The 27743-nt window shown below is 28.2% G+C and overlaps 2 protein-coding genes and 1 non-coding gene across 3 annotated transcripts; 2 read left to right on the forward strand and 1 right to left on the reverse strand.

Annotated features, from left to right (window-relative positions):
• Positions 1–5699: 5699 nt before the first annotated feature.
• On the forward strand, positions 5700–13365 carry LOC121224396 (pectin acetylesterase 9). Its single transcript, XM_041107676.1, has 13 exons — positions 5700–6235; positions 6340–6422; positions 8760–8889; positions 10436–10515; positions 10742–10828; positions 10943–11067; positions 11143–11203; positions 11529–11585; positions 11674–11751; positions 11870–11975; positions 12041–12189; positions 12317–12427; positions 12885–13365. Exons 1-13 carry the CDS (start codon positions 6103–6105, stop codon positions 12897–12899), a joined length of 1215 nt encoding a protein of 404 aa, XP_040963610.1. The 5' UTR covers positions 5700–6102; the 3' UTR covers positions 12900–13365.
• A 477-nt stretch (positions 13366–13842) lies between these two features.
• LOC121224395 (cytokinin hydroxylase) lies at positions 13843–18747 on the reverse strand. Its single transcript, XM_041107675.1, has 4 exons — positions 18291–18747; positions 17971–18200; positions 15279–15893; positions 13843–14363 (listed from the first exon to the last, which is right to left on the reverse strand). The coding sequence occupies exons 1-4, from the start codon at positions 18574–18576 to the stop codon at positions 13935–13937; spliced, it is 1560 nt and encodes a 519-aa protein (XP_040963609.1). The 5' UTR covers positions 18577–18747; the 3' UTR covers positions 13843–13934.
• Positions 18748–27430: 8683 nt separating this feature from the next.
• TRNAC-GCA (transfer RNA cysteine (anticodon GCA)) lies at positions 27431–27502 on the forward strand. Its single transcript has one exon. It is a non-coding gene; the product is annotated as a tRNA-Cys (tRNA).
• Positions 27503–27743: the final 241 nt, after the last annotated feature.

Raw genomic sequence — 27743 nt, forward strand, 5'->3', positions numbered from 1 at the left:
TTTTTGTTGTTTTATTTTTCTTTACGACCTTTTTACCTAAAAAGCTAAAAAATATCATCAACTATTTGATTGAAAATATACAAAAAAAATGAAAACATCCAAAAAATTAAGATAATAATTTTCATTCTTTTAAAATTAACCCAAAAGCAAAACTTCAAAAAATATAAAAATACAAAATGTGTAAATGTCGAGTGTTAATTTTTTAGAATCAAGATTAAATAGACATAATTTATAAATTTCGAAGGTTAGAGTTGCTATTATGTCTATTTTAAAAGTTGTTACAATTAACCAATTGGCAATAAAACTGAATAGTTGAATAATTATTTTGTAATTTTTTATTATTGGGTGACTAAAAAAAATTACTAATATTTTAAGTGATAATTTCATAATTGAATTACAAAAAAACTAATAATTGAATTACTAATTTATAATTTACACTAATTATTTTCACGTACATTAATCTAGTTATAATGAATTCAGTTAGGAGCTACGAAATGTGCAAAATGTGGTCCAGTTGACAACGAAACCTTTACTTCAGAAGCTAGCTCCTGTGCCGGGCTTGGTTTCAACAAAGTTGTCACTATCTCTACTCTTAGTGGGCTGAATGTTATGCCTTCGATTTCACGTTCTTATTGTTTGACACTTGAACAAGAAAAGTTCAATGATGAACAAAAACAAGCCAGCTGAGGAAATGATTGAATTTTTGGCACCCCACAAGCTAAGGTTTTGTCGATTTTGGTTAAAAAGATGTCCTTGGCATGCTTGAAGATTATGACTAATTTTATTGTTTATAAAGAGTATTTTTTTAGATTCGTGGTTGTTTTTTTTAACTGTATCATTTTTAAAGTTCAAATCATTATTTTATTAAAAATGTAAATATATTTTATTGTTACACTTAACATTTATTAATTATCAATAAATTAATAATTGATACACTATAAATTTTTTCTAGCTATATAGACATTTTATTTTAAACAAACTCTTTTTATTTTTTTATTTTACCGCACCAAATATTGAATTTTCAAAATTTTGAGTTGCAAGCCTAATAAGGGAGTTAATTTGGAAAAATATTGTATTTTTAAATTTTTAGGATAAATTACACTGCAAGGTACTCTAAAATAACGTTATTCATATTTAGGTCATTCTAATTTTCTACGTCAATTTAGTCACTCTAATTAAGACTATTGCCTAAATTGGTTATTGCCATTTAAAATTCCGTTAATCCATTAATGGATTACTAATGTCGAACATTAGTTAATTAAATGACGACACGTGATACCTTTTTTCTTTTTTTTATTTTTGACTAAAACTTAAGGATCTCTTTGTAATTATTCCAAAATATTTTTTTCTTCCACTCCTCTCCGTATCTCATTTACCAAAACCTACCATTTTTATCTATACATTAAAGTAAGAGATAAAAATGTAAAAACAACTTGTGAATTAAAAATGAATTTTGGGAAATATAAAACATAACCTTTTTTTCCATGAATATATGAATATTCATCAAAATTTTAGAGCACATGAAATCCATCCTCCAATCCCACAATACTTCAGGATTCATCAAGATTTATGTACTACAAAAAAGATATACTCAATTATGTATATGATTTTGCCACAACAATAAAACTGCCCCAATCTTGGAGAGAAAACCTTTTTTCTTTTGCAGCTATGGAGGTAATGCAACAAAGGAAATCAAAATTTAAGAAATATGACAAATGGTAATGTTTGCAAGGAATAAGAAATATAAGAAAAAAGCCAGAACACTTGAATGAGATAGACATAGAAAACATAAAAATGGGGATAGTGTTAATGTGACCGTCGACTTGATTGTTTTATTTATGCCCGCAAAGATGTATATTTATCAGCACAAATAAACATAAGATATAATTTGTAACTTTAACTTTAGTCAAAAGTAAAAAAAAAAATGTCACGTGTCATTATTCAATTGACTAATATGCCACATCAGCCATCCGATAGTGGATTAATAGAATTTAATAGCAGTAATCAATTTAAACAATTATCTTAGTTAGAGTGACTAAATTGACAAACAAAAATTTAAAATGACCAAAATAGAAACAATGCTATTTTCAAGTGACTTGAAATGTATTTTTCCCTTTTTTATTGTCATTAATTTCAGTGCTCGAAATAATATCTAATAGGGGTTAATTTCATTTAACGTCTTTAAACTATTATCCAAATTTTAAAATGGTTTATAGATTGGAAAGCATTCTAATTAGGTTATCAAAGTTTCAATATTATAATTAATCAGTGTTGAATGCAATAATAAAAAACATTGCATTCTTAGAGGGAGACATAAGTTTGAGCCTTGGAGACGATATCGTTGGAGGGACATTCATGAATCCCGAACAAGAACCGTAAAATAGATACGGAGAATATAAAAATGTATCAATATTATTTTAGTTAAACTTTTTGTAAGTCTATCTGTCAATTTAAACATTAAATGTTAATTTTAAATCAAATAGTAAGTATGTGCGTATCTACCACATGGAGTCATGAACAATTTTAGATCTTACATTTTTAAAAACATTGTCATTAAATTTTAAGAAGTAATTTCCACTTTCTCTTTCAATGCATTTCTTAAGTAATCGATGCAGTACCAAATACGTGTTGATAATTTGATGCACGTATTATGAATATCCTCCACTTAAGAGGGTTAATGATTAGACCGAAATAATCATTCGATTGATACAATATTAATACTTTAATAACTCCATTATAATGTTTTAAAATTAATTTTTTTTTTATATTTGAGTAATCATTTGAAAAATATGTTTGAATTAATCTTATAGGTGTCTACAATATACGATGCATGTGAAATTCATGCACCCAAGTGAATACAGATCAGACAATTGAAACCGATCTGTTAGCACTCTTTATTAAAAGGGAAAAGTGACCCCATCAATTCTGTCCTTTACTTATAAACATTTTTTTTTCCATAAAATCATCAACAAATTCATTTAGATGCTCTGAATAAATTTGATAACAACTCTTATCGACAAACCCTATTTTAAAATTTATTTTCCCTAATTGATGCAACAAGGTTAAACATAAGGGTTAATTCAACCATATTTCTCTAAATTGTAATTTAAATTTTAAATGTTTTAGAGAAGGAATTTATGCCCTTACAGATATTCAATGGAGAATATTGTAACATCATGGTTGCAACATTTTTAGAGATAACCATTACATTAAATCTAATCTTATTTAGTGGTTCCTACTCCTCAATTTTATTAATTTTTAAGAAAATCACATTTCATCCGCTCAATAAACTAATCAACCCTCAAAAAAGGTTATATCTACCTTCAATCGGATTAGAATTAGACTTTATAAAATAATAATCATGAAATAAAGTCCTATTCGAAGTCATTCCCCTTTCCCATCTATAAATTTCTCATTTTGGAAAGGATAGGGCAAGCAAGGAAAAGGTAAGAAGATCTATACTTTTCTGTGACTACTAACTAAATTAAACGGTTTTTCACATTTCATACAATCACCTTTAGACAAGTGATTTTTCACACTTTATATGGTGTGAACCACTTTCAGAAAACAACTCTTTTCACCCCATATCGTGATAGATCTTGAACAAAAAATTATGACTCAACAAACTTAGAACGTTTTGAGAGCATAGACTAACAAGGATAACTACAAATAAGGAGATTAATGCTATCTGTATTTATTTTTCTTTTATTAAAATTTTAAACATACACAAATTAACATATTTTTAATATTATAAAATATATTACAAACTTTCAGAACTCGAGTCCGACTCATATTTCAAATAAGTATAACTTTTCTATCTAAGTCAATTTTTTAAGTTTAAATCAAAGTTAAAACACTAAACAAGTCTAAGTTAATATCTACCTAACATAAATTAGATACCGAAAAACTTAATGGTTACTTGGAAAGAGGAGGAAAGAGGATTAGTTAAATGTCAACTAATTTGAAATTTCAAGGCACAGCTGCATACCTAATTTTTATGGAATTTGAAATCATGATTGACCCTTTAGGATTTCAATACAAAGATCAACCACCTAGCCGATATTAGTGGCCAACAATCTAACCAATTAACTAACCAATAGCTTTAAACTTAAGACTTCCCATTTTCAAAGAGGAAGCCCCAACCCAAGTGCCAAAACAGAAACAACTATCAGAATGTAGGTCAGGCAAGTAGGTCCCCGTCAACAAACCAGGAAAGAAAAAACTCGTGTGTTCGATCACTTTTTTTCTTTTATCAATAATAATTTTTTTTTAGATTTAAAAAAAATAGTAATGGAATTAATTACGATAAATGTGAAAATATATAATACTTTACGCTTTTCTAGGTAAAATAAAGAATCTATTCTATTTTATTTATGTTAGCAAACCATATGATTATATTTAATATTTAATTTTAAATAAATCATCAAACTGATTTTACAATTTTTTACAATTTAAATTTAGACTTAATTTTCTAGTATTTGTTTTTTCAACATTTATTTTTAGCATTTACTTTGGTCAATTTTAGTATATATATTTTAAAATTTGTAATTTCAGTATTGGCCCAAACGGTAATAATTAAATATGTTAAGTTAAATTCTACTATTAGTCCCAAATTATGTGTGTGTTATCGATTTAGTTTGTATTTTCATATTTGATTATTTTTAATTTCTATACTTTTAAAACTTGAAATTTCAATAGTAACTCAAACGGTAGTTGTTAAATCCATTAACTAAAATGATTTGGTTTCTTTGTGAGCATTACGTGGAAATAATAAACTAACATGATATTACATGTGTGATGATATATATGCCACATAAAATTTTGAAAATAACAATTTTTAACATCTACTGTTTGATCAAGACTAAAATTTTTAGATTTAAAAGGTATAGAGAGGTAGAGACTAAAATTGACAAAATTAGAATACATGAACATAACCCGCAACTTAATTACGTATAGTATAGTTAACAAAAATATTTTTAATTATAAATATATGAAAAAACAAAAGTACCATCATAACAATATTAATTTTAATTAGAGAATGAGTGTTTTTTATAAATTGAAAACTAAGTTAGTGACCCAATTAAAGGTGATATCAACTCAATAATTTGCTTAAGTATTAGATTAGATTAGATTAGATATCAAATCATATTTCATTTGCTAATGTTAAAAGTAGTTAATATTTATTGAATTTATTTGTGTGAAGTTAAAACATGCTATAAGTCTCTATACTCCTCTTAAGTTTAGAATTTGGAATTTAGTCTCTATATTTTTATTTTCATAATTTAATCTTTGTACTTTTCAAAATCTAAAATTTAAGTTTAACTGTTAACATTGTTAAAATTTTTCATTAAAATTTGTTGGTTTAGCATATTAAAATTAAAAAGAATACTCACTGAGTAGCCATGTAATTAAAAAAATTAATGTAATAATAAACCTGGGTTTAACAAAATAAATTTATCAGTGTTATCAGTTAAACTTAAGTTTTGAAATTTAAAAAGTAATGAGATTAAATTCTAAAAACAAAAATATAAAATTAAATTCCAAAATTGAGAAGAGTACAAATACTTATGATATATTTTAAGGTTTGTGTAATTATATAACTTTTATCATTTATTTAATTTTCTTTAATTAAATATATCTTTCAAAAAATATTTTAAAATATTATATAATTTATGGTTAATATTTGATGTTTGTACCCTATCCCTCCCAATAATATTAGAATAGTATTCTCTAATTCAATGTTGTTTGTTTGTTTGTTTTATTTTCCTTGAGATGGAGACATGGTGTGTTCAGTGTTCTCACATTTTTATCTGATATTGACTCCAAATAATCCATGGCACATTTAAATTTTTTTAATAATTTAATGCTAATTTTGTCAATTTTCACCTTCCAGTACGTTTATGGCCTCTGTCTCTCGTTACTTATTTAAGCTATCAACTGTCCATTCCCGCAGCTTTAGTAACAGATCTGTTTTCTTCGTGGGTCCGTTATCACTAAGAAAGCCCGAGGACAAGATTCTTCAAACTATTCCCCTTTTTTTCTTCATTATTATTAATTCAATGAGAAGAACAAGTGGAATATAATTTCAAAACGAACGTGAAGATGATGAAGATCCGAATAGAAATTACGCTGTGTTTAGTCCTATTTCTAGTCCTCGCGCCATTTTGCATTTGCTCCGGCGAGCGGCTCCTTGTTGGCATGACTCTTGTTCGAAACGCCACCGCTCACGGCGCCGGTGATTAGCTTCTTTTTTTTTTTTTGGTTTTTTTCACTTCTTCATCCATTATAAGCTTTTAATGATTTGTCAGTGAACTGTTTTGGTTTGTGAATTTTTGACAGTCTGTTTGGATGGAAGTTTGCCGGCGTATCATCTTCACAGAGGATTCGGCGCCGGATCAAACAACTGGATTTTACAGTTTGAGGTAATTAAATAATTAATAACTGAGTTCATCCTTTGCTGTGGTATGCTTTACTATTTTTTCGTCAAAATATAAGATGATAAAAGCTAAATCGCCATCGCCATCGCCATCGCCATCGCATACGTATATGCTATTTAAATTCTTTAATGGCAAATTTGTGTAAAGACAGCGTTGAACCAAAAATGTTTCTGGTGTGAGAATTGGCGTGAATATGAGATTAGATTTAAGATTAGATGCTTTGGAAAATTGCAAATACCACCTTTGTTTGATACTGTTGCTCAACCCTAGGGTCTCGTGCATTTTACTTTTGTGTTTTTCTCTTTATCTTTTAGCGTTGGACCACAAGCGAGAACGGCTGAGTGGCAGCCGACTATTAGGTTGAATTTGTCAGATAAAGTTAAAATCATTCCATTGGAGACTAGCAAAAAGGTGTAAAAATAGAAAATAAATAATTCAGGCTACAAATCGAGTGAATTAACGCTACTGCTTGATACTAATTGGTTCTCTTATTCTCGTCTTTGCGCTTTCAATCTAAATAAGATATGTATGTAATGCTGTCTGATTGAAAAAAAAAATGATTGTCACATTGCAGCCATTAATGAATAAATTGCTATTATTTTTTGGTGTTATTGCTTAGATTTTACAAATAAATTTTAAAATTATGCATAAATTTTAATTTAACATGTAATTGTATATATAAATTTTAATTTAGTATATTTATACACGTAAAATTTTAATTATGGTTCAATAATTATATTAATAATTTATAAAAATTAGATCAAATTAAAATTTCATTATAAAATTATACAAAATAAAATTTATATATATAATTACGCATTAAATCATAATTGTTATGTAGTTTTAGAATTTATTCTTTTATTATTTCACTAGAAAACCTTGTGTAAGTGAACGAATTAGATTTGTTAGATGAATAACTCGACTGTGTTACAGTGTTAGTCCAACAAATCCTGTAGTTTAATTGGTCATAGATTGTGCTCCACTAAAAGCTTAAAAATCTGAATTGGGCTAGTTAGATACGGTCCATATCTTGTCATCCTAGGACGTGTTGGGCGGGCCTAACCCGTCAAATTAATTTTGTTACAAATACCTCTAACCTGGTAAAAGTTACAGAAGATAAAAGAAGAAAGAAATGTAGATTCTAATTTAGAAGTTCCATTTTTTAGTAATGATTATTTAGCTTAATAATAAATATATAGGTAAACTCTATTAGTAGTGATCCTATTATGAAAAGTTACAATATGTCACCCAAATATTAGTAAGTTATTTTTGATCACCAAACTATGAAAAGTTACAAAATGTTTATTCAATTATTTAATTTTATCTTTTTTGGTCAACCAACTATTTTAAATTTTTGGGAATTTACATTTTTACGCTAGCCAGTTGATGACAAAAAAATAAAATTCAATAATTGGATAACAAAAAAAAATACTAATAGTTAAATAACCATTTTGCAATTGGTGACTAAAAAAAACATAGTCAAGTGATCCCTACTGTAGTTTACTCAAATATAAAAGGTTTCCATTTTTCTTGAAAAAAAAGTTTGCATTTGATACATTTTTAGTAGTCATATAATATTTTCTCTATCCCATCAATTTAAAATATATTATTGAATGGTTGAAAGTTTTTTACATAAATTAATAGTTAGAAAATTTAAATTTATGTCAAATTTGATGTGCATGGAATATGAAATATGACGATTGTTTGTTAAAATATTAATTTTACAAAAATATATAGAAGACTTAAAACTACTTTAGTTTTTCACCGATATAAGTGGATCCCTCCCCTAAATTTATATTCTAATTAGTACATATTTTTTTTGTTATATGATGTAATATTATACATTATCAATATATTATAGGGTTAATATTTGATACACTGATAGTGTACAATTTATAATTCCACAAGCAGTTTTAAAAAATTGCCACGCGTTTCTGCATTTTAATATATTTTATCATACCCTACGTGATACTTGTCAACCTTTTGGCCTTATTTTTGGAGTCTAAAAATTCTAGTGATAGTGTACCAAATATTTTACTATATTATATTTAAATAGTTTCTTGTAAGAAAAGTTATGTTTGAAAAAAGCTGTACTATTAATGAACAAAAAAGAGCTGTTCTATTTATGGTCCCATAAAACAAATTAAAGTTGCAAAGAAAAGAAGAATAAAGAAGGCCCAAGCGTGGAGCCTAAGGAAAGACAAGAATCACGAGATTATCGGGATGACCACCTGGTCAGTTCCGGTAGGTCAGTGGGGTCCGATTATTAATTACTCTGAATTTTTAAATTTTATTCCATGCATACTATCATCTGTTTATCAGGGTGGTGGGTGGTGTAATGACATATCATCGTGCCTGGAGAGAGCCAAAACTCGCCGCGGATCAACTCGCTACATGAGCAAGTTAGAAGTCTTCTCTGGCATCTTAAGCAACAACGCCTCCCTCAATCCAGGTTCACTTCACTATCTTATTTCTCAATTGCCATAGTTGTTACGTTTGGGTATATATACTGCATGTGATGCGATACGTAATTCATAAAAGATTTGGAAATTTTAAGAGAGAGTACATAGAGTTTAAACCAATCAGACTCCAAAATAGACATGAAAATGGATGGGTTCGGATTATAACCACAGGTATACCAGTGGAAATTAACAAGGAAGTTATGGTTGATTAATGGGAATGTTTTAGATTTACGTAATATTGGTAGTCTGTCATACTCATATGGCTGGATGAAAGAAAAACAGACAAAAAGGAAACGTGCATTGTAGTTGTTTTCTATTGGTATTCGACGCGACAATATCCATGCATTATTTCTTTTACATTATTTTGATGTTATCCATTACTTCAGTCCAAAAAGAAAAAAATATCCAATACTCTTATATATATTTAGCGTTTATTCATAAATAAAAATATATTAAAATTATTAACTTTGAAATGATGAAAGGAGTCGGATCCTATTTTCCTTGACCAATCATTATAAGACTGTCGTTGAACCGGAGATCTAGTATGGTATAATGGTACTACTTTTGTTTGGAAAAGGGTAATCAATTTCCCGGTAATCATGCAGACATGCCCATGTTATGGTTTCGATTAATAAATAGTTTGCGGCAAAGTAGCAGTTGGCCATGTTATCCTGGCTGGCACCACTGGCTTCTCTGGCGGGCTTTCTTATGGTGCATTGTAAATTACATTTATAACCTTGCATGTTGACCCCATTTGAGGAATGTTTTCTTCGTCTTAATTCCTAAAATTTGACCAACCATCAAATCGGTGGGAAGAAAGAAGGATTGTTTAGGTTTTGGTCCTTTTGGGTTCTTTGTATTCTCTTCATTTTGACATACGCATCATATATGTTCATAGAATGTTTCTCCTACTGGCAAACATTAGAGATAATTGTGAAAAATGGGTAGTGGCAGCTGTTCCTTACTTGAAGTTGAACCATTTTTCCTTTACAAAGATATCCTTTGTATTGGTAAAAGTATTATGAAAACCTTTATACTAAAAATTGGATTGCATATTCCACCACCTACTTAAAAATAACAAATTAACACCTACTTAAAAATAACAAATTAATCTTGTATATCAGAATGAAGTACATATGGTGGGCTATTTGTCACTGTTTGGTTATTTGGTTAGGCTCCCCAGTCTTTAATAATACAAATGGAAATATTTTTTTTACTAAAAAAAACTAATTTGCTTTTTGATTTAATGTACAATGATTAATTTGCTTATTTTTTAGTAGAAAAAACAAAATACAATCTAACTCTTAATGCAAAAGCCTTTATGATACTTTTACCCCTTTATATCCGTTTAGTGGAACCACATTTATACCTAGCTTTTATGCATTTAGGGGAGAATACAAAAAACTTCACTTACCTTCCTTGTTTACGATTCACTGAATAAGAAATGTAGATTGAACAAGCAAGTGTTATAATGACATTTCTTTTCTTTATGATTGCTTTGGAATAATCATTAAATTGATCACTCGTTAAAATCAGATTTTTACAACTGGAACCGTGTGAAGCTGAGATATTGTGATGGAGCCTCATTTTCAGGAGATAGCAAGTTTGATAACGGGGTAATTTATCATTTTAGCTATGTGTCTTTAGTGTAACTTTTCTTTTTTAAAAATCATATTAATCTAAAACTCACAGTGTCATTTAAGTGCACGAATCATGAAGTCATGGTAGGATTTGTAGAAACTATGGCATTAAAAGTTGACTTATAAGATGTATATGCTGGGAAAGACCTTTTAATTGGCTCTTTACTGATTCTTTCCCTATATATGCTTCTGAAATGAACAGACGTCATTGCTTTATTTCAGAGGGCAAAGAATTTGGGAAGCAATTATCCATGATCTTCTACCTAAAGGGTTGTCAAGAGCACGCAAGGTAAGTTCAGATTACTACAAATGTTCATACAATATGACCTGCAGTGTTCAATTGTAATATTTTTTAAGTGAACTTCAGCAATACTTGGCTTCTTTTGCTTTTTCTCTGCTCTAGGCCTTGCTTTCAGGTTGCTCTGCTGGGGGTCTAGCAACCTTTTTGCACTGTGACAACTTCACAAAGATGTTACCAAGCAATGCCAGTGTGAAATGTTTAAGCGATGCTGGATTTTTTCTGGATGAGTAAGTTTCATTTTTCTCTGCAACGGACAATCTTCTATTTCCAGATGTTTACATATTTTGATTTTCAATTTGCAGACGAGACATAAGTTTGAATTATTCTATGAGGTCCTTCTATCATGATCTAGTTGCCTTACAGGTACTTAATTTAATCATTGGTTTAAATTGTGATTGTTGTATGTGTTTTGCTGGACATTGATACACAAGATAACTAATGACTATTTCTCGGAATTTATAGTATTCTTATATTAATGCTGCAAATGTATTCCAAGAAAAGGGCAACATGCAAGTTGCCATTTTATAGCGTATGAATAGGTCCATATTCTCTGCATGTGTTACATTATTTTTAGACTTTTCCTGATACATGAAAACTAGCGCGTGTGAATTAACACAGAATGTGCCTAGTTAAACTCTGTTTTGAACCTGTACCATTATTGTTCACATCAATAAAATGTACATGACAGGGGATAGAACAAAATCTAAATCCAAATTGCACGAGGTCGATCAGCAATCCAAAGCTGGTATGATCTCCGTCACCCTCTAATGCATACAAGAACGACTAACTTTTTTGCTTGCAGCTCAAGGTATGTAACTTCTTTTTTTCTGCAGTGTTTCTTTCCCCAGTACGCATTGAACTATATCTCAACACCTTATTTCATCTTGAATTCAGCTTATGATGTATTCCAGGTAAAATTTTCATTGCTCTAGCATGTTTTATAAACCCACTACTATTCAATCTCGAGTCAATGTTCTAACATAGTGTGATATGACCATAACTTTAACCATCGTGTTCTTTCCCCCTCAGTTTCATCATAGTTTGGTTCCACCATCTGCTGATTTGCACGGACACTGGAATCGTTGCAAGCTTGACCCAGCTGCATGCAGTGCATACCAGATCAGTGTATTGCAAGGTTGGTTTATGATGCTGATAAAATCAAACACACACACATATATTAAAATTTAAAGCTTGTGCTAGGTTTGAGGCGTGATATGCTTGTGGCTCTTTACGCATTCTACAAAAATTCAAGAAGAGATGGGATGTTTTTAAATTCATGCTTTGCTCATTGCCAAAGTGAGTCACAGGACACATGGTTTGCTGTTGATTCTCCAAGAATACACAATAAGGTAGGTTCACTAATTAAGACAATCTTTATTATACAATAAGGTTAACATGTTTTATTTCCAGAAGCAATTGATTATACATGATATTTGATACTTTTAAAAACTTCATAATACATTTTTTCTTTGACAGACCATTGCTGAAGCAGTTGGAGATTGGTACTTTAGCAGAAAAATAACCAAAGAGATTGATTGTCCATATCCATGCGATAAAACTTGCCACAACCTTATACCTTCACCTCAGGTAATGTCTCCGTACAACCTAGGTAAAACTGCTATTAATATCCCTGTATTAGGAGTTAGATTGCATTTTACACATTTTACTCGAAAAATGGACAAAGTGGGCCTCGCATGTTAAATCAAATAGCAAATTGATTATTCTGTTAAAAATTTCATGTATTTCTATGGTTAAAAACGGGTCTTTGTACATCAGCATGAGTTATACGTGGCATGCATGTATCACTATTTGTCCATTTTTAATAATAGAAATGGATGAATTTTTTAATGAAAAGGACCAATTTACTCTTTAATGTAACGTACAATGACTAATTTTGCTCATTTTTTTATTAGAGGGAGCAAAATGTAATCTAATTTCTATTACATGGTCTCAATGCTACTTTTACCTACAACCTACAATCTTCCTGACAGGGCTCCTATTTGGTAAAAATAACACTGTTGTCGCCATTGAAATGCATCTGCAGGTTTCACTGAGATAGATTATTCTTTTTCTTCCAAGAACAAATTCTTCAGTATACATCATATCTGTTGAACCTGGTCGTTCGCACGCCGTAGCTTTAATGGTGATGAAACGAAGTCCAGGTATTTTAATGTTTTAATTCTTTTTTAAAAAGTGATTGTTGCCCCAAAATCACATATCATTTAATTACAATTCATTCAAAACAATGAATGAAAAATTTCCATTCATTGTTTAAAAAAACAAACTTTTATAATAGCAGGATAGCAGCAAAACTGTGTCGAAGTTACGGTTTTTTCCTATTTTTTTTTAAATTGGTCGTAATTGTAATTGAAATTGAAAATTACTTTCTATACATAAAAAATAGGCAACGATATTCATTACTTTTATTATTTTCTTTGCATTATACTGTAGTAGAATATGATCCTTGTATTAACACCTTATTTTTCATGATCAATTCAATTAGATTATTATTTCTGCAGGTGTAATAATCGTGGTAAAGATCTATTTTTAATTCATTATATTCTGAAATAGTGAATTTAAATTTATTCTCATTTTATTTTCTCAAATGCAAAATTTAAACATTATTAGTTATAAATATATTAATAGGTACCCATACCCTAATTAAAAAATGATACCACCCTTAAAACTCTACATTTCGATTAATATTTTTGTTATTTATGATTTCTCAGTGAAAACAAATTATAAAAGTGTAAAAAAAAAATCAAAAGAAGAAATGATATAAGTATCATCAACCAAAGAAATGTCTTAGTTAAGGAGGTAAATAGTTATGTCTCATAAGATCTTGATCTTCAATAATATCAATAATGAATAATTCATCTGGCCAAAAAATAATAATAATTTAGAGAAATCGAATTTTACATTTTTTTAATTTCAACATGGATAATACAGATTTGAACACCTTAATGCTGGTGCAAAGAAACAAATATAAAGAAAGAATACAATGAATTTGAATGTAACATTTTTAATATCTGTAACTAAGGTTTTAAGGTTGAAGTTCACCTTTTTAATCTAAAAAAGGATGGAAAAGAATTGCTTAGAGGGGTTTAACTAGGAGGGGCAGTCCATATCTAGGCCTTAAAGAAAGCAAAATGGAAGGTGAATGGCGATAATTTGATGAGAGGGAGAAGGAAAACCTAGTGAGCATAAGTGTTACTATAACTTTATATTCCATCATTGTCAAATTCTTTCCAACACACATCCTACCTCCGAATCCGAATGGCAAAAATCCCATCTTGTGTTTACACCCACCATATAAATGATCATCTTTAAACCTTTCTGGCTTAAACTCGTTAACATCATCGCCCCATAATGTTGGATCGTGGTGCATTGCTACGACGTCGATCCAGATGTTGGTTCCATTAGGGATAACAATATCATCCACCTTTATATCTTCTCTTGCTTGTCTTTGTGCATTTGGTGCTGGCGAGTATAGTCTTAGCACTTCTTTCATCACCCATCCCATCTACAAGTCATAGCCACTTAGTATTATTCACCCAAAACTAAATTCTCAAAAAAGAAAAAGAAGGCAGAGAAAAATTCCAAAATTAAATAAATAAATAACTCCATGTGGAATTCGTTGGTACTTTAGAGTTTAGAACCAATTCAAAACTAGTGGGGAGCTACCACTTGCCACAGTTGAAGTGTCAAAGGACTCCCAAATGGTTGAACTTTGACCTTTGACATATGGGATATATATACATATATATTTTAACTTTCGCTTATAAAAATTTTCATATTATGACTTGGGAAACACATGTACACTTGAAAATTAATGAAGAAATTGATTAGAAATGAAGGAGAATGGAAAAAGAATTATAATAGAAGTCACTTGGATCAAGTTTAAAAGAGTCTAATAACAAGGGCGAAATTAGAAAAAAAAATTAGGGGGCCAAAATTAAATTTTAATTTTTAATAATCTATATTTTTATAATTTTTAAATAATTAAATTAATTTTTTATTACTTTTAGGAGGGCTGGGCCCCTGCTAACCCCCAAGATCTGCCACTATTTAATAAGGTCACTTAAATAGATTTTTGAATTTGAATTTTATTGATGAAAAATAGTAGTATTAATATTTGCAATATCACTTCCTCAAAATTGGGTTACCATAGTAGAAACAAAAAAATATATGTATGAATAGAAGTTATGAATGCACACAATATGTAAGGTTTAAAACTTATGATGTGTGAAAATTTATTAATTTTATATAAAAATACGAAAAAGGCAAATAGTCTTATGTTATATTTGTAATTTTGTAAATGTAAAGATTTTTCAATAATTTTTTGATTGACTTGATGCTAAGATGACTTGTGACATCAACTCAGTTAGGCTTAATATAAGTATATATCTAAATATATAGATATAGTAAAGACATTTACCTTCTTTAAGTCAGCAAGCTTAGTGAAATCGATCTCTCCATCTCCAATCACTTGTTTAATTTCGTCCCTCAATTGGTTTTGCCAATCGGGATACATGGCCAAAAGCAACAATGTCCAAGTGAGTGCCAATGCAGTGGTTTCATGGCCGCCGAAGAAGAAAGTCTTGCACTCGTCGACAAGCTCCCTCGCTGTCAAGCTCTTCCCCGACCGTCCGTCAACGAGGCTACCTTCCATCAACAAACCCAACAAATCCTTCTGAGGGGACGTCCCAATATCCAAACTCTTTTTACGAGCATCGATTATAGATAAAAGCAATTGGTCGATTTCTTTTCCGAGTCTCTTGGCTTCTAGGTTTTTCTTAGGGCACATCCATTTGCTAAATGGAACGCCAACATAACGGTTGGAGTTGAAAAGTGTGATTTGCATTGCTCTTAGTTTTTCAAACACTTTGTTCCCATTTTGGTAACTCAACCCGAAGCTGGTCCTCGCGATGATCTCCCCTGCGGTCGTTGTGATTTCCCTTTCGACGTCGATTTCGAGATAACCAGAGCTTATTAGAGTAGCCCATTGGTCTAGCATCTTCGTTGTCGGTTCCACCATCAAGCTTGCCATAGCCTACATTATCAAAGCAAAATGTATTTCATCAGGGTTATTATCAAATATATTTTTAATGACTAATGTATCCTTTAATGTTCGTTTTAAAAAAAAAATTCAAGTTCGTGGCTACCCTTACAATAATATTTTCTTCAAAAATCAAACTTAAATTCTTTATAAGAATGTAATGTAATGTGATTTACTCAATACCCTAACAAAAAATGAATAGTCAAATTTCAATTTGTTAATGCACTCTATGCTTTGTTTGGTTATTGAAGTATTGAGGAAGGAGTTTATACGTATGTGTTAGAATAGTTAGCAATGGTCAAAAAATTTCAATTTGGCTTGTAATGGTATTTTTTTTTACTTAGTTTTTTATTCTTTAATTAGTTAAAACATTTAAAATAATTGAGATCAAAGTTTAAAAAATTTGACTCCATAAATAATTACTATTACATTTTTGCCTAGACAGAAGGAATAATTAATAAAAATTTAAACTTGAAAATAAAACCTTGATAAAAAAATAAGACCTCTTTAAAGTGAGTAAAAGGAATAAGAGATGTTGAAAAAGATAATACCCCTAAATATATAAATCTATACACGGATGTAATGTCATCTTAACGAATACAACTTTTAATTTATATATATTTCTTTATTAGAAACAAGATATCTATCACATACAATAATGACTAATTCTCTTCCACTATCAATATCGCAGTCTATAATATAGTTTTAAGATCAAAAATATCTTTTGCAGCTATTTTCTATCCGTTGCAATGCATCTTTACTTTAATCGTGCCATGTTTTAAATATAATGATTTGTTTAGTGTTAATATTATCAACTAACTAAATGTACCAAAAAAATTAGAGTATTTTTTTATTAATTTTATTATAAATTTTGATCATATTTATTTTTTTTAATATAATATATAGAATTATTCATAGTCTCCTTTAACCTATAAATAGGAGGATAATACGTTTTACCGCACTCAAATCTACATTCTCCTACATTGAAAATAATACTCATATCAATCGAGTTAAGATCCAATCGACCTAAAAATTCTTTTTAAAAAATTTATATTTTGTAATCACCTCATGTAATGATAACTCAAAACTTTTGGATTTCTTAAAAAAATATATACAACTAATTTTATTTATAAATAAATAAATGGCTTCATGTATTAATTTTATATATATATATATATACATAGGACCAGGTCCAATGTTAGGTATAAATGCATGTTTTCGTGCTTTTGAACAAAAAGAAAAATGCTTGTTTTCCTGCAAACTTTTACTTTATTTTTGTGTATTAATTGTTCCGTTAACTTTACATGAATATATAATTATGGTTGTTTGAATCTCATAGGATACGATGGGTTGGATTAAAATTAGTTGAAAATTTTATTTGAGAAGAAATATCAAATGAGTTAGATTGAATTGATGAATTAAATAATAAATTAAACCGTTTTTTATTTTAATTTTTAAATGTTTTACTGTTATAAATTTTTAATTAATTATTTAATCCAACTGCATCAAAACCATTCAAATTAATAAATTGAAGAACTAACCTGTTGTGTTGAATGACCCGTTTGGTTTTGAAAACAAATGTTTTCTACTTTACAAGTTAGACTTTTACGCTTTTCAGAGACGCGGTGTACACAATGGAGCCTAAGTTGTTTTCGGATAAATTAACATTTAGTCTTTTAAATTTGATAATTTTTTAATTTAGTCCCTAAACATTTTTTCTCTATTAATCTTAAAATTTGACGATATTTCTTAATTTAATCCTTAAATTTGGATTCCATTCAAGAATAATGGCATAACACTGAGATTATGGAATTTAAATTTTTTATATAAATTTAAAAAAATTAAAAATTTATTAAAGAACTTTTAGGTGATAGCATAACATAATCTTAAAATGTCATATTATCGTATCTTAACAAAATCCATGAAAAAAATCACTAACAAATTCCCCGGCTAATATGGACAAAAAAAAAATGAAGGGCCAAAGCCTTAGGGATTAAATATTACTTTAAGCATTTGTTCTTTTAATTTGTAAGGAGATAAAAAGGAGAGAAAATACGAAGGATAATAATACCTTTAAGTTAGAAGGAGAAAATGCAGGCGTAATAACATGGCGATGGCGAACCCACTCATCTCCTTCAACCATCACCAACCCACTTCCAAACATAGGCTCCCTATCATGTTTAAACACTTTGGGTTTCCCCCAACTCTTTCCCAACACTCCCGCCGACATGTTCTTTAAAAACTCCGGTTCTGCAACGTACAAAAACGGCTCCATCCCCAGCCAGTATATGAACAATTTCCCTGCAACACAAAAGCACAAGCTCAAACAAGCCGTAAAATCATAAGCCATATACTGTTTAGGACCAAATTTAGAAAAAAAAAAAAACTTACCATATGATTTCTGCCAACGAGCAAAATAAGGAAACACAGTGGAGTGTATATCGTGGGAAACAACATTAAGTGAAGAAGAAACGTTTATATTCATACTGTTTTTCATCTCTGTGATGTTTCCCATTGGAAAACTAGGGATTGGACCTGTAAATCCATTTTTTTTAATCTTTTTGTAAGCTCTAATGGGTAGAACCCAGCATGAGAATATCAATGTGGAGAAGAAATGAAGAGAAAAACTTATGGTGGCTATGGTGAAAAAAATTTGAAATAACAGGAAAACCCCCATTTTTTGTAGCTCTCTCGGGATCTATATAAGCAAGGTGTATAATTCTTAGTGTATATATGTGTGTATGTATATGTATGAGCTAAATTTGTATGGAGATTGATGAAATTTTAAGAGGGTATTTATAGGACTAGAAAGGAAGACTTGGGGGGAATTCAAGAATGTCGGAAATTTGACTCCACACCCATTTTCAAGTCTTAAAAATCTCATGTTGGACCTTTTGAAAAAAAGAAGGAAAAAAAAAGAAAAAAAGCTGCTTGCATGAATTGTATTCATCACTATCTTTTCAAATATATTGGCCATCTCTGTCCGGAATTTTACGATTTGATTTGAATATGAATTGGATAAATCAACAATTTAGGCTCTAAATTTAGTAATTTTTCAATTTGGTCCTTTGATTTTTTTTAGTTCGTTTTTAGTTTCATAATATGATAATTTTTCTTAATTTGATCCATAAACTTCAATTATGTTAAGGTATGGTAACGTGTTACTTTGAGAATGTACAACATCATCACTTGAATTTTTTTATAAAATTAAAATTAAAATTAAAAAATTGTAGATTATTTATATTTTGTATTTTATAAAATTAAAATAAATTAGTTTATGAATGGAATAAAGCAATAGTTTAGTCTCTAAATTTGGTCCTTGAACTTTTTTTAGTTTGCTTTAAGTCTCGGCATTTAGTACTTTTTCTCAATTTGGTCCATAAACTTGGATTATGTTAAGGTATTGTAATACCCAAATTTAGCCCGGACTCACATATGAAAACATAATATTCGAGGATATGCAATCTTAGATATGATATGTAATCTTAGAAGATGTGATTTTGTAATCTTAGAGATTTAATTTGTAGATACCCTTTAATCTTCACCGTTGATGTAATTGATCTGTACCGTTAGATTTTGGGAGGCTCAACTATAAATAGAGGCCCCTTCCTTCATTGTAAAAAAAAAGGAAAAAGGAGGAGGAATAAAAAAAGAGAACAATTGGCAGTTTTTTAAAGGTGGCTTACTATTTTTTTCTTTCGATTATTTTTTATTTATTTACGATTTTAAAAAAAGGAGAAGGTGATACCACTGCGAATTTTCTTTATTTATTTTATTTAGCCCCTCCGCCTTTTAATGTTTTTGTAATTAAGTTTTTTTTTATTTTTTTTAATTTACCCTTTTATTTATTTTTATTTCAATTTGGTCTAATTTGAACAGCGTCGTTTAGAGGAGAAGGGATAATTTCCTTTCCAGCCCCTCTGCATTCTTTGCACGTTCAATATGGTCCTTGAGACTTCAATTATTTGTGAATTTGCCCTAATTTTTTTATCACATTTTAGAATTAATTAATTTCAAAATATTTTCTTTTTCCTTTTTTAAGTTTATATATGTAATTATTATTTTTATGATTTATATATTTATTACCTTATATATATATGTACATATATATATTATACTTTCTATACATATTTTATAATTTCTCTATATATATATAATCATTATCTTTATGATCTATATATTTATTACCTTATATATATATGTACGTATATATATTATACTTTCTTTACATATTTTATAATTTCTATATATATATATATGTAATCATTATCTTTATGATCTATATATTTATTAACTTATATATATATGTACGTATATATATATTATACTTTCTATCCATATTTTATAATTTCTATATGTATATTTTTCTTAATTCTCATGAATGTATTATATATATAAATATATTTTTTATATAAAATTTATATTTTTTCCATAATTTCAATGTATATATTATGTACTTTATTTTCTTCATTTTTTATATGTTTGTTGATTTATGTTTTCATATTTTTCTTTGCTCATTTATTTGATACTTTGCATATTATTGGTTTTCTTTAATTTTTATTTCTTTATCTTATTTATATACAATTGTCGTATTTATTATTGTTATTTGTTATTGCAATATTTATACATGCATTCAATATAACATTACATCATTTTTTTTACTCGATTTCAAACTTTTCAAAATTGAGATAGTGCTTGTATTTAGGATTTTCAAGGAAATTGAGCCCTAACGTATTGAGTTCCGATTTTCTTCGTTAAATCTAAGAATTGAGCATTTCTCTTTAATCAAAAAAATAAGAACTCATTATTAGGAATTCAACACGTTGTATCCTAACGTATTGGATGTGACCCATTGATTTCTCGAAATGAATATTTTTTAAAAATAATAAAGGAAATATTCTGAGTTTGGGATTTTAGAGGAATTGTGCCACGATTTCTTAAATCTTGAATAAATGGGTATTCTTTTACATTTTTTATTGCACTAGTATTTTGCCCTAATTCATTTTTTGGGAAAATTAGAATGTCGTGCCCTAACGTATTGGGTGTGGTATTTTATTTCTCTGAAATGATAAGGGTCTTAATACGTAACGTTTTTAAGTTTTTGCTAAGGATTACGATTTTTAAATTTTCGACATTAAGGCATTAATTAATTAACTAGGTACCAATTTTTGGGCGTAATGAGGGTGCTAATCTTTCCTCATACGTAACCGACTCCCGGACCCGTTTTTCTAAAATTTGTAGACCAAATTCATTTTTAGGTGACCCAATCACACCTTAATAAAAGATTGGTGGCAACTTCCAATTTTTATTTTAATTATTTAAAGTCGACAACCTAAAATTTTTGTTTTTTTTCAAAAAAATGCTTTCGACAGGTATGATGCGGCTTTTTGGGATTGTGCCGCATCATCACCTGGAAATTTTGAAATATTTATATAAAATATAAAAATACCAATATTTATTTAAAATATTAATAAATTATACATTTTTTAAATTCAAGTAATTATATGACGCAAATATCACTGAAAAAAACTGTCAAGTTTCATGACTAATAATGTGGACAAAAAAATTCAATGACCAATGTGAAAAATGATCAAATTTAGAGACTAAATATTATTCTATCTCAATTTATTTAATATTTTACTACATTTACAGTTAATATTTTATCTATTAATAAATTTCTTTTTTAATCTCTTAACTAGGAAAAGTTAAAAAATGTTATTTAACTATTCAAAAATTTTTTTATCACTAGTTGCTAAATGACTAACGAAAAGATAACGTTTCAACTTTTAAAAATGACATAATAACAACTTTATGCCTCAAATATTTATACATTGTGTCACTTTAGTCTTGATTCTAAAAAAATTAGTCCTCAATATTTACAAATTGTGTAATTTGATACTTTTTTTATAGTTTTAAAAAACTAAAAAACTAAAAAAAAAATTATCAACTACATTTGAAAAAAAAAACCAAAATTGGAACACCCAAAAACCCAAAGTCATAATTTTCACCTTAATTTACTCATTCTTTTCTCTCGATACTTTGGTTCTTCATTGCTTATTGAATATTGAAGGTTGAGATGACTCGGTCTTCCTTAGTTCACTATTTATCAATTTCATAAGATTCATGGTTAAATTGTTCGACATTGATTCAATTGAGTTGCTTTTGTTATTGTTTTCGTTATTATCATATTTGATTAACACAAAAAACTTCAACACTCGTTCAATTAATTCATTAATTTAAAAAAATAAAAATAAAATAATATAATATATATAGGTTGAAGGTTAAAATTATTATTATATGCTCATTTTAAAGTTGACAATTCCTATTTTCATTGGTCATTTAAATGCTAGTGAAAAAATAATAATTAAGTGATTATTTTATTAAATTTTATAATTGAGTGTTAAAAATGGGTGATTAGTATAGTTTACCTTAAAATTAGATTTAATAATAAATTTGGCCACTAACATTTACATATTTTATCAAAATGGTCCTAATTGTATTTTTAAAATTTTTTGGCCATCAACCTTTATTCTTTTTTTTTACATAATTATCTAAAAAAAAGTTTCAAAAAGAATGCACACATTCAATATTTTCATCAAATCTATTAACTTTTTTAATAGTACTTTTATCAAATTTGTTAAAAAATAATTAAAAAAATAAAGGTTGATGCCTAAAAAAGTTTAAAAATATAATTAAAACTATTTTGATAAAATATGTAAACATTAATGACTGAATTTATCATTAAACCTTAAAATTAATAAAGAAGGTAAGAAGGTTTTTGTCGACCAGCCTGATATATTAGGTGACTTTTTCGGCTTAAGAGTTAAAACTGTAAAAAAACACACGCACACACAAAAACACGGTACGCCGCCCGTACTTTCCTCTGCTTTCTGTGACCAATTGCTTTTCTCCACGTCGGGACTTTTTCTATAATTCAACATTTCAACTCCCCGTCAATTTCTCCGAAGCTCAACCCCTCGAATTAAAGCTTAATGCTTGCTAAAGCAACAATAGTCCCTGAAGTTAGTAACATTTTTCAAATTGGTTTCTAAAATTTTTCTGTCCATATTAGTCTCGAATTTTGGTAATCTTTTTTTTCCAATTTCATCCTTTAATCTGTATTCCACTAAGGTGTAATGACCAAAGGTGTAGCCAAAGGGGCAGGTAGGAGACCAACTGGATAAATAAAAAATTACTTTTTAGCCCCTTCCCAAAATTGAAAGATTCAATTTAGGCTTTTTTAACATTTTTATTAAATGAAAAAAAGAGATAATTATATCCTTTATGAAAATTTAATAATCTAATTTAAGCATTTTTTATACAAAACTTTTAACTTTGCCTCCTCCTCAAACAAAATTCCTTGCTTTGCCCTTGATGATGATGTAACATTATGAGATTATAGTATATTAAAATTTTAAAAGATTATGGCACAATATAGAATGTCACAACCACCATATCTTAACGAAATCTAAATTCATGTATCAAATTAAATAACATTCTAATCTATTTTTAGATGGACTGGTATTTGATACATTGAGTCATTGCTAATTAAAAAAAAATTTATTTCACAAATTGCCACGTGAGATCCTTTTTAATACTTGTTCTTAATCTTTTAGTATACCTTAAAAAAATGTCTATCCTTTTAACATTATTTGTGAAGTTTTCTAGAACATGTATCTCCGTTCATGATTTAAATGTATTAATTTATATTAATTTCTAGCATTTAAATTTAGATAAATGTATAATTACTGAGTAGAGGAGATCATGGATTAGGTCAGGTTGGGTTTGGTCAGGCTTCAATAAAAAATTAGTTCTATTTTCTAGGTCCGACCAAAAAATGGGTCTAAAAAATTGCTCAAATTCAGCCTGACCCACCCGTATTTATTTTTATATAAAAATAAATTTTAAAATATAATATATCAAATACACTAAAAACATTAAAATAAATATTTCTCAACAAATTAAAAATAAATTAAAAATTTATTTATACTTAAATAACATTAAGATAAGTGTAACTTAGCAAACAAATGCCTGTAAAATAGTAGAAAATTAATAATAAAATAAGGGTTATACAGTATCTAAATAATAACAATAAAATATTAGTAATATAATAGCGACACGACACCAAAATAGTGACAATATAGCAGCAAAATAGTGCAAACAACAGCAAAAAGCATCAAATTCTTTTCTTTTCTTTTTTTTACAAATTCAGGTTGGGCCGAGCCGAGTCTGGGCAAAAAAAAACTTATCCAAAACTCTAAATGGGTCTCTTTTTTAACCAAACTCATTTTTCAAGTTTATATTTTTATTCAAATCCTTTTACTTTTTCAATGAACCTTCAAACAAGATGACCCAACCCATAATAAGTTGTACTACTTATCCTCCAAATATCAAAAAGGCAAAATATATGCAAATGGGAAGGAAATTATTGCCCAGTGCCTAACTCATATAAAGATGATGTATAAGCACAAAGAGTAGAAAGTTATATTATAAAAAAAATAATATTAAAACATCTTAATTATGAGATTCTTGTAAGTGCAAATATTATATATAATCACAAGAGTTCAAAGTCATATTAAAAACGAAATCCTCAAAAGGGTGTTAGCATGAGCTCTTTTGTCTGTTATTCTCATATTTAATAATCACATTAAGTCGTTAAATTATTATTTTTTTAAATTAAAGTTAAATCAAGCCAAATTCTTACTGTTTTGGGTATAAAATTGCTTATACTAAAAAAATAAAAAATAAAAAAAGGTGTAGTAGGGTTCATGCATGCAATCATATACAGACGAGGGAAAGCATTTTAGTGTTAGGAGCCGCCACGAGAGATGCATTTCTAATTAAATAGTTATGAAAATTGTGAGATTAACAAATGCTGATAAATGTAATTCAGTGGATGGCCAGTATTTAAAACAAAAAGAATAAAAATAAAAAAAAAGAGTATAGGCCACAAGTCGCAATAAAATAGTGACCAAAAGGAAGCTAGTAGCTTTATTCTTGAATTTTATTGTTCAAAAAATAAAATATAAAAATATATTTTAAATGATGAAACGAATTTTCAATTTTATATTGTTATATATGCAAAAAAACTTCAATTAAATTCATAGACTCCTCTAAATAACAACACTAGGATAGTAGGAGTAAAATAGTAAATTTTTAATTTATTTTTTTATAATTTATAAAATTTTAAATTAGTAATGATAAAATTATATTTTGGTCGTCTAAAAATGATAAAAATTTTATTTAACCCTTTAAAAATTATAAAAATATAAGCTATTAAAATGATGAAATTACATTTTTACTATTGTAAATATATATAATTTAATTTCCGTCCCTAAAATTATTTTTTTTCTAGCTTCGCCACTATTTGATACCATTACTATCAATACTAATGTACTTCAATTTACTATTTTTGATTTATTGTATTTTTAAATATTTATATATTGTCTAATTTATACTTAATAAAAAATATATACATTCAAATATTTAATATTTAATATTATTAATTGAATTGAATAAGTTATAAGGATTTTTCTTTACATTTTTAAAATATAAAAAAAATTATATCAAAACAATACAAATTATAGTATTAACTATGAAACAAAATGAACCGAAACACATTAATATTTTGATGAGAATAAAATTTAGATTGCTTAATATCAATTTAAAACCGAATAATTTATTAATCAAATCATGGTAGGCAACACGAATTCTTTTAGGCAGCCGAGGCAGGAAAGCCCCATGTTTTATTGAATTAAATTATATATGACGCATATATATACATGCAAATCACATTTCTATTTAAAAAAAAGATAATATAATATTTGGCTCTTAAATTTAGTAATTAGGTTTATTTTGATATTTAGATTTGTTTATTCACTTTAGCAACTAAATATGTTTTGGTCTTGGATTTGAAAATATAAAAGTTCGATGATTCATCACTTGAAAATTAATATATATATGTTCTAGTGATGATGTGGCACAATCTTAAAGTATCTTATACAGTATTCTAGTAACTAGACCAATGGTTGAACTAGTCAAACCATTGGTTCTGCGATTCAATTGGTTTGATTGGTTTAATAGTTAAACCAACAATAAATAAATAAATAAATATTCATAATAATATAAAAATAAATAATTTACTAAACTAGTTCAACAATTGGTTTTTGTCTCACTTTTTTTTATTTTTATCGATTTCAAGCAGTTTCTTATTCAATTGGTTTAGCCTTTTGTTTGGATTAGTATACTGATCGAATCTCGATTCAACGGACCAATCCAATCATGTTTCAAGAATACTAGTCACGTCATTAAATCTCGACGAAACTAAATTTTAGGGACCAAAATAAATCTAGTTGCCAAATTTAGGTATTAAAGTGAACAAATATATATATATATAAATACTAAAGTGAACTAACTGTTAAGTTCAGGGGTTAAAAATTATATTGTCCCTTTGGAAAACGACAAACCAAGATCCAGCGTCTGCTAGCTTGGACCGAATAGCAGGCTCTGAGTTAGGCCGCAATATTTTACCCAACTAATTAAAAACCCATGATTTTGTTATGCTCTTGCTTATATTAGTGCAATTTTTAAAAAGAAAAAAGAAAAGAAAAGCACATTGTTGACAGATTTTAAAAATATTTTTTTATTTAATTAAGATTGGTTTATTGAATCGATATCCTATTTTTCTTTTTAAATATTTTTATTTTCAACTTCGAAGGTGATAATATTTTAAAATAATACAATGCAAATTAGGAGGGATGATGCATGCGTGAATATATCCAAATTCATCGTCAGTTTTGTCTCAAAAGCTCACATGTATGAAGAAATTCAACAATTAGTTATTATATTTAATTGTAAATATATTATTAAAGATAAACGTGAATACGTTCGGGTATTTACAAGATAAACGTGAGTTTAAAGAGTACTTACTTTATTAGAATTTGTATTTTAGACGAATTCTGATGCTTATGTCAATAAAAAAATGGATATTATGAAGAAAGTATAGTATTTGAGCTTAATAAAGAAAACGACGGAGAAAAAAGAGAACCCTCGAAGGAGAATTACCCTTGAATATATATCTTGGATCCAAAAATAATTATGTTCTTTATTACAACTCTACAAAGCTAATAGCTTCACAGGAGGGGTTGGTTTGTACTAGACTATATATTACTATTTTTTTTTATAGTTCATGTTCGAAATTTATGACTGACCTTCTGTCATTTCCAAGTTTAAAACTTTCAACGTTAAAATTGAAACGTGTCTTACCATTGCACCCAACACTTATTAGTTATATATTGTTATATTTGATACAATGCTTATTAATTAAATACTGCTATATTTTCTTGCAACAAGCTTCCTTTATTTTTTTGAAATTGGAAAACCTATTGCTTTCTATGTTGTTATTCCCTAGCGATGATGAACCAAAGAAACAAGTTTGAGAGAGACCAAAAAACATAAAAAAATATATATCATGTGTCAAGTGTGCTTAACATTTGCTATATATAAATTATTTTTAACTCGTATACCAGCTTGGGTCCATAGCTCAGTGGTAGAGCATTTGACTGCAGATCAAGAGGTCACCGGTTCGAACCCGGTTGGGCCCTGTAGTGCCAATTTATTTTTTCCTCGTCAGTAGTGAAATAAGCGGTGTCGTTTTATATATATTCTGCAGGATTCTTATGGCTTACGGGCTACAAAGTAAGCCCGCAGTTTGCCAGAGGTTTCTTCGCTGTGTGTACCTATGTTTTTGCCAGCTTTTTTTCGTTAACATTTATTTGCATACAAAATCATCCTATTTTTAAATTTTTAATTACTTTTAGTAATTAAAAAGTAATTAAAATTTTA

The sequence above is a fragment of the Gossypium hirsutum genome, chromosome D12, assembly GCF_007990345.1.
Source record: "Gossypium hirsutum isolate 1008001.06 chromosome D12, Gossypium_hirsutum_v2.1, whole genome shotgun sequence".
Taxonomy (NCBI): Eukaryota; Viridiplantae; Streptophyta; class Magnoliopsida; order Malvales; family Malvaceae; genus Gossypium; species Gossypium hirsutum.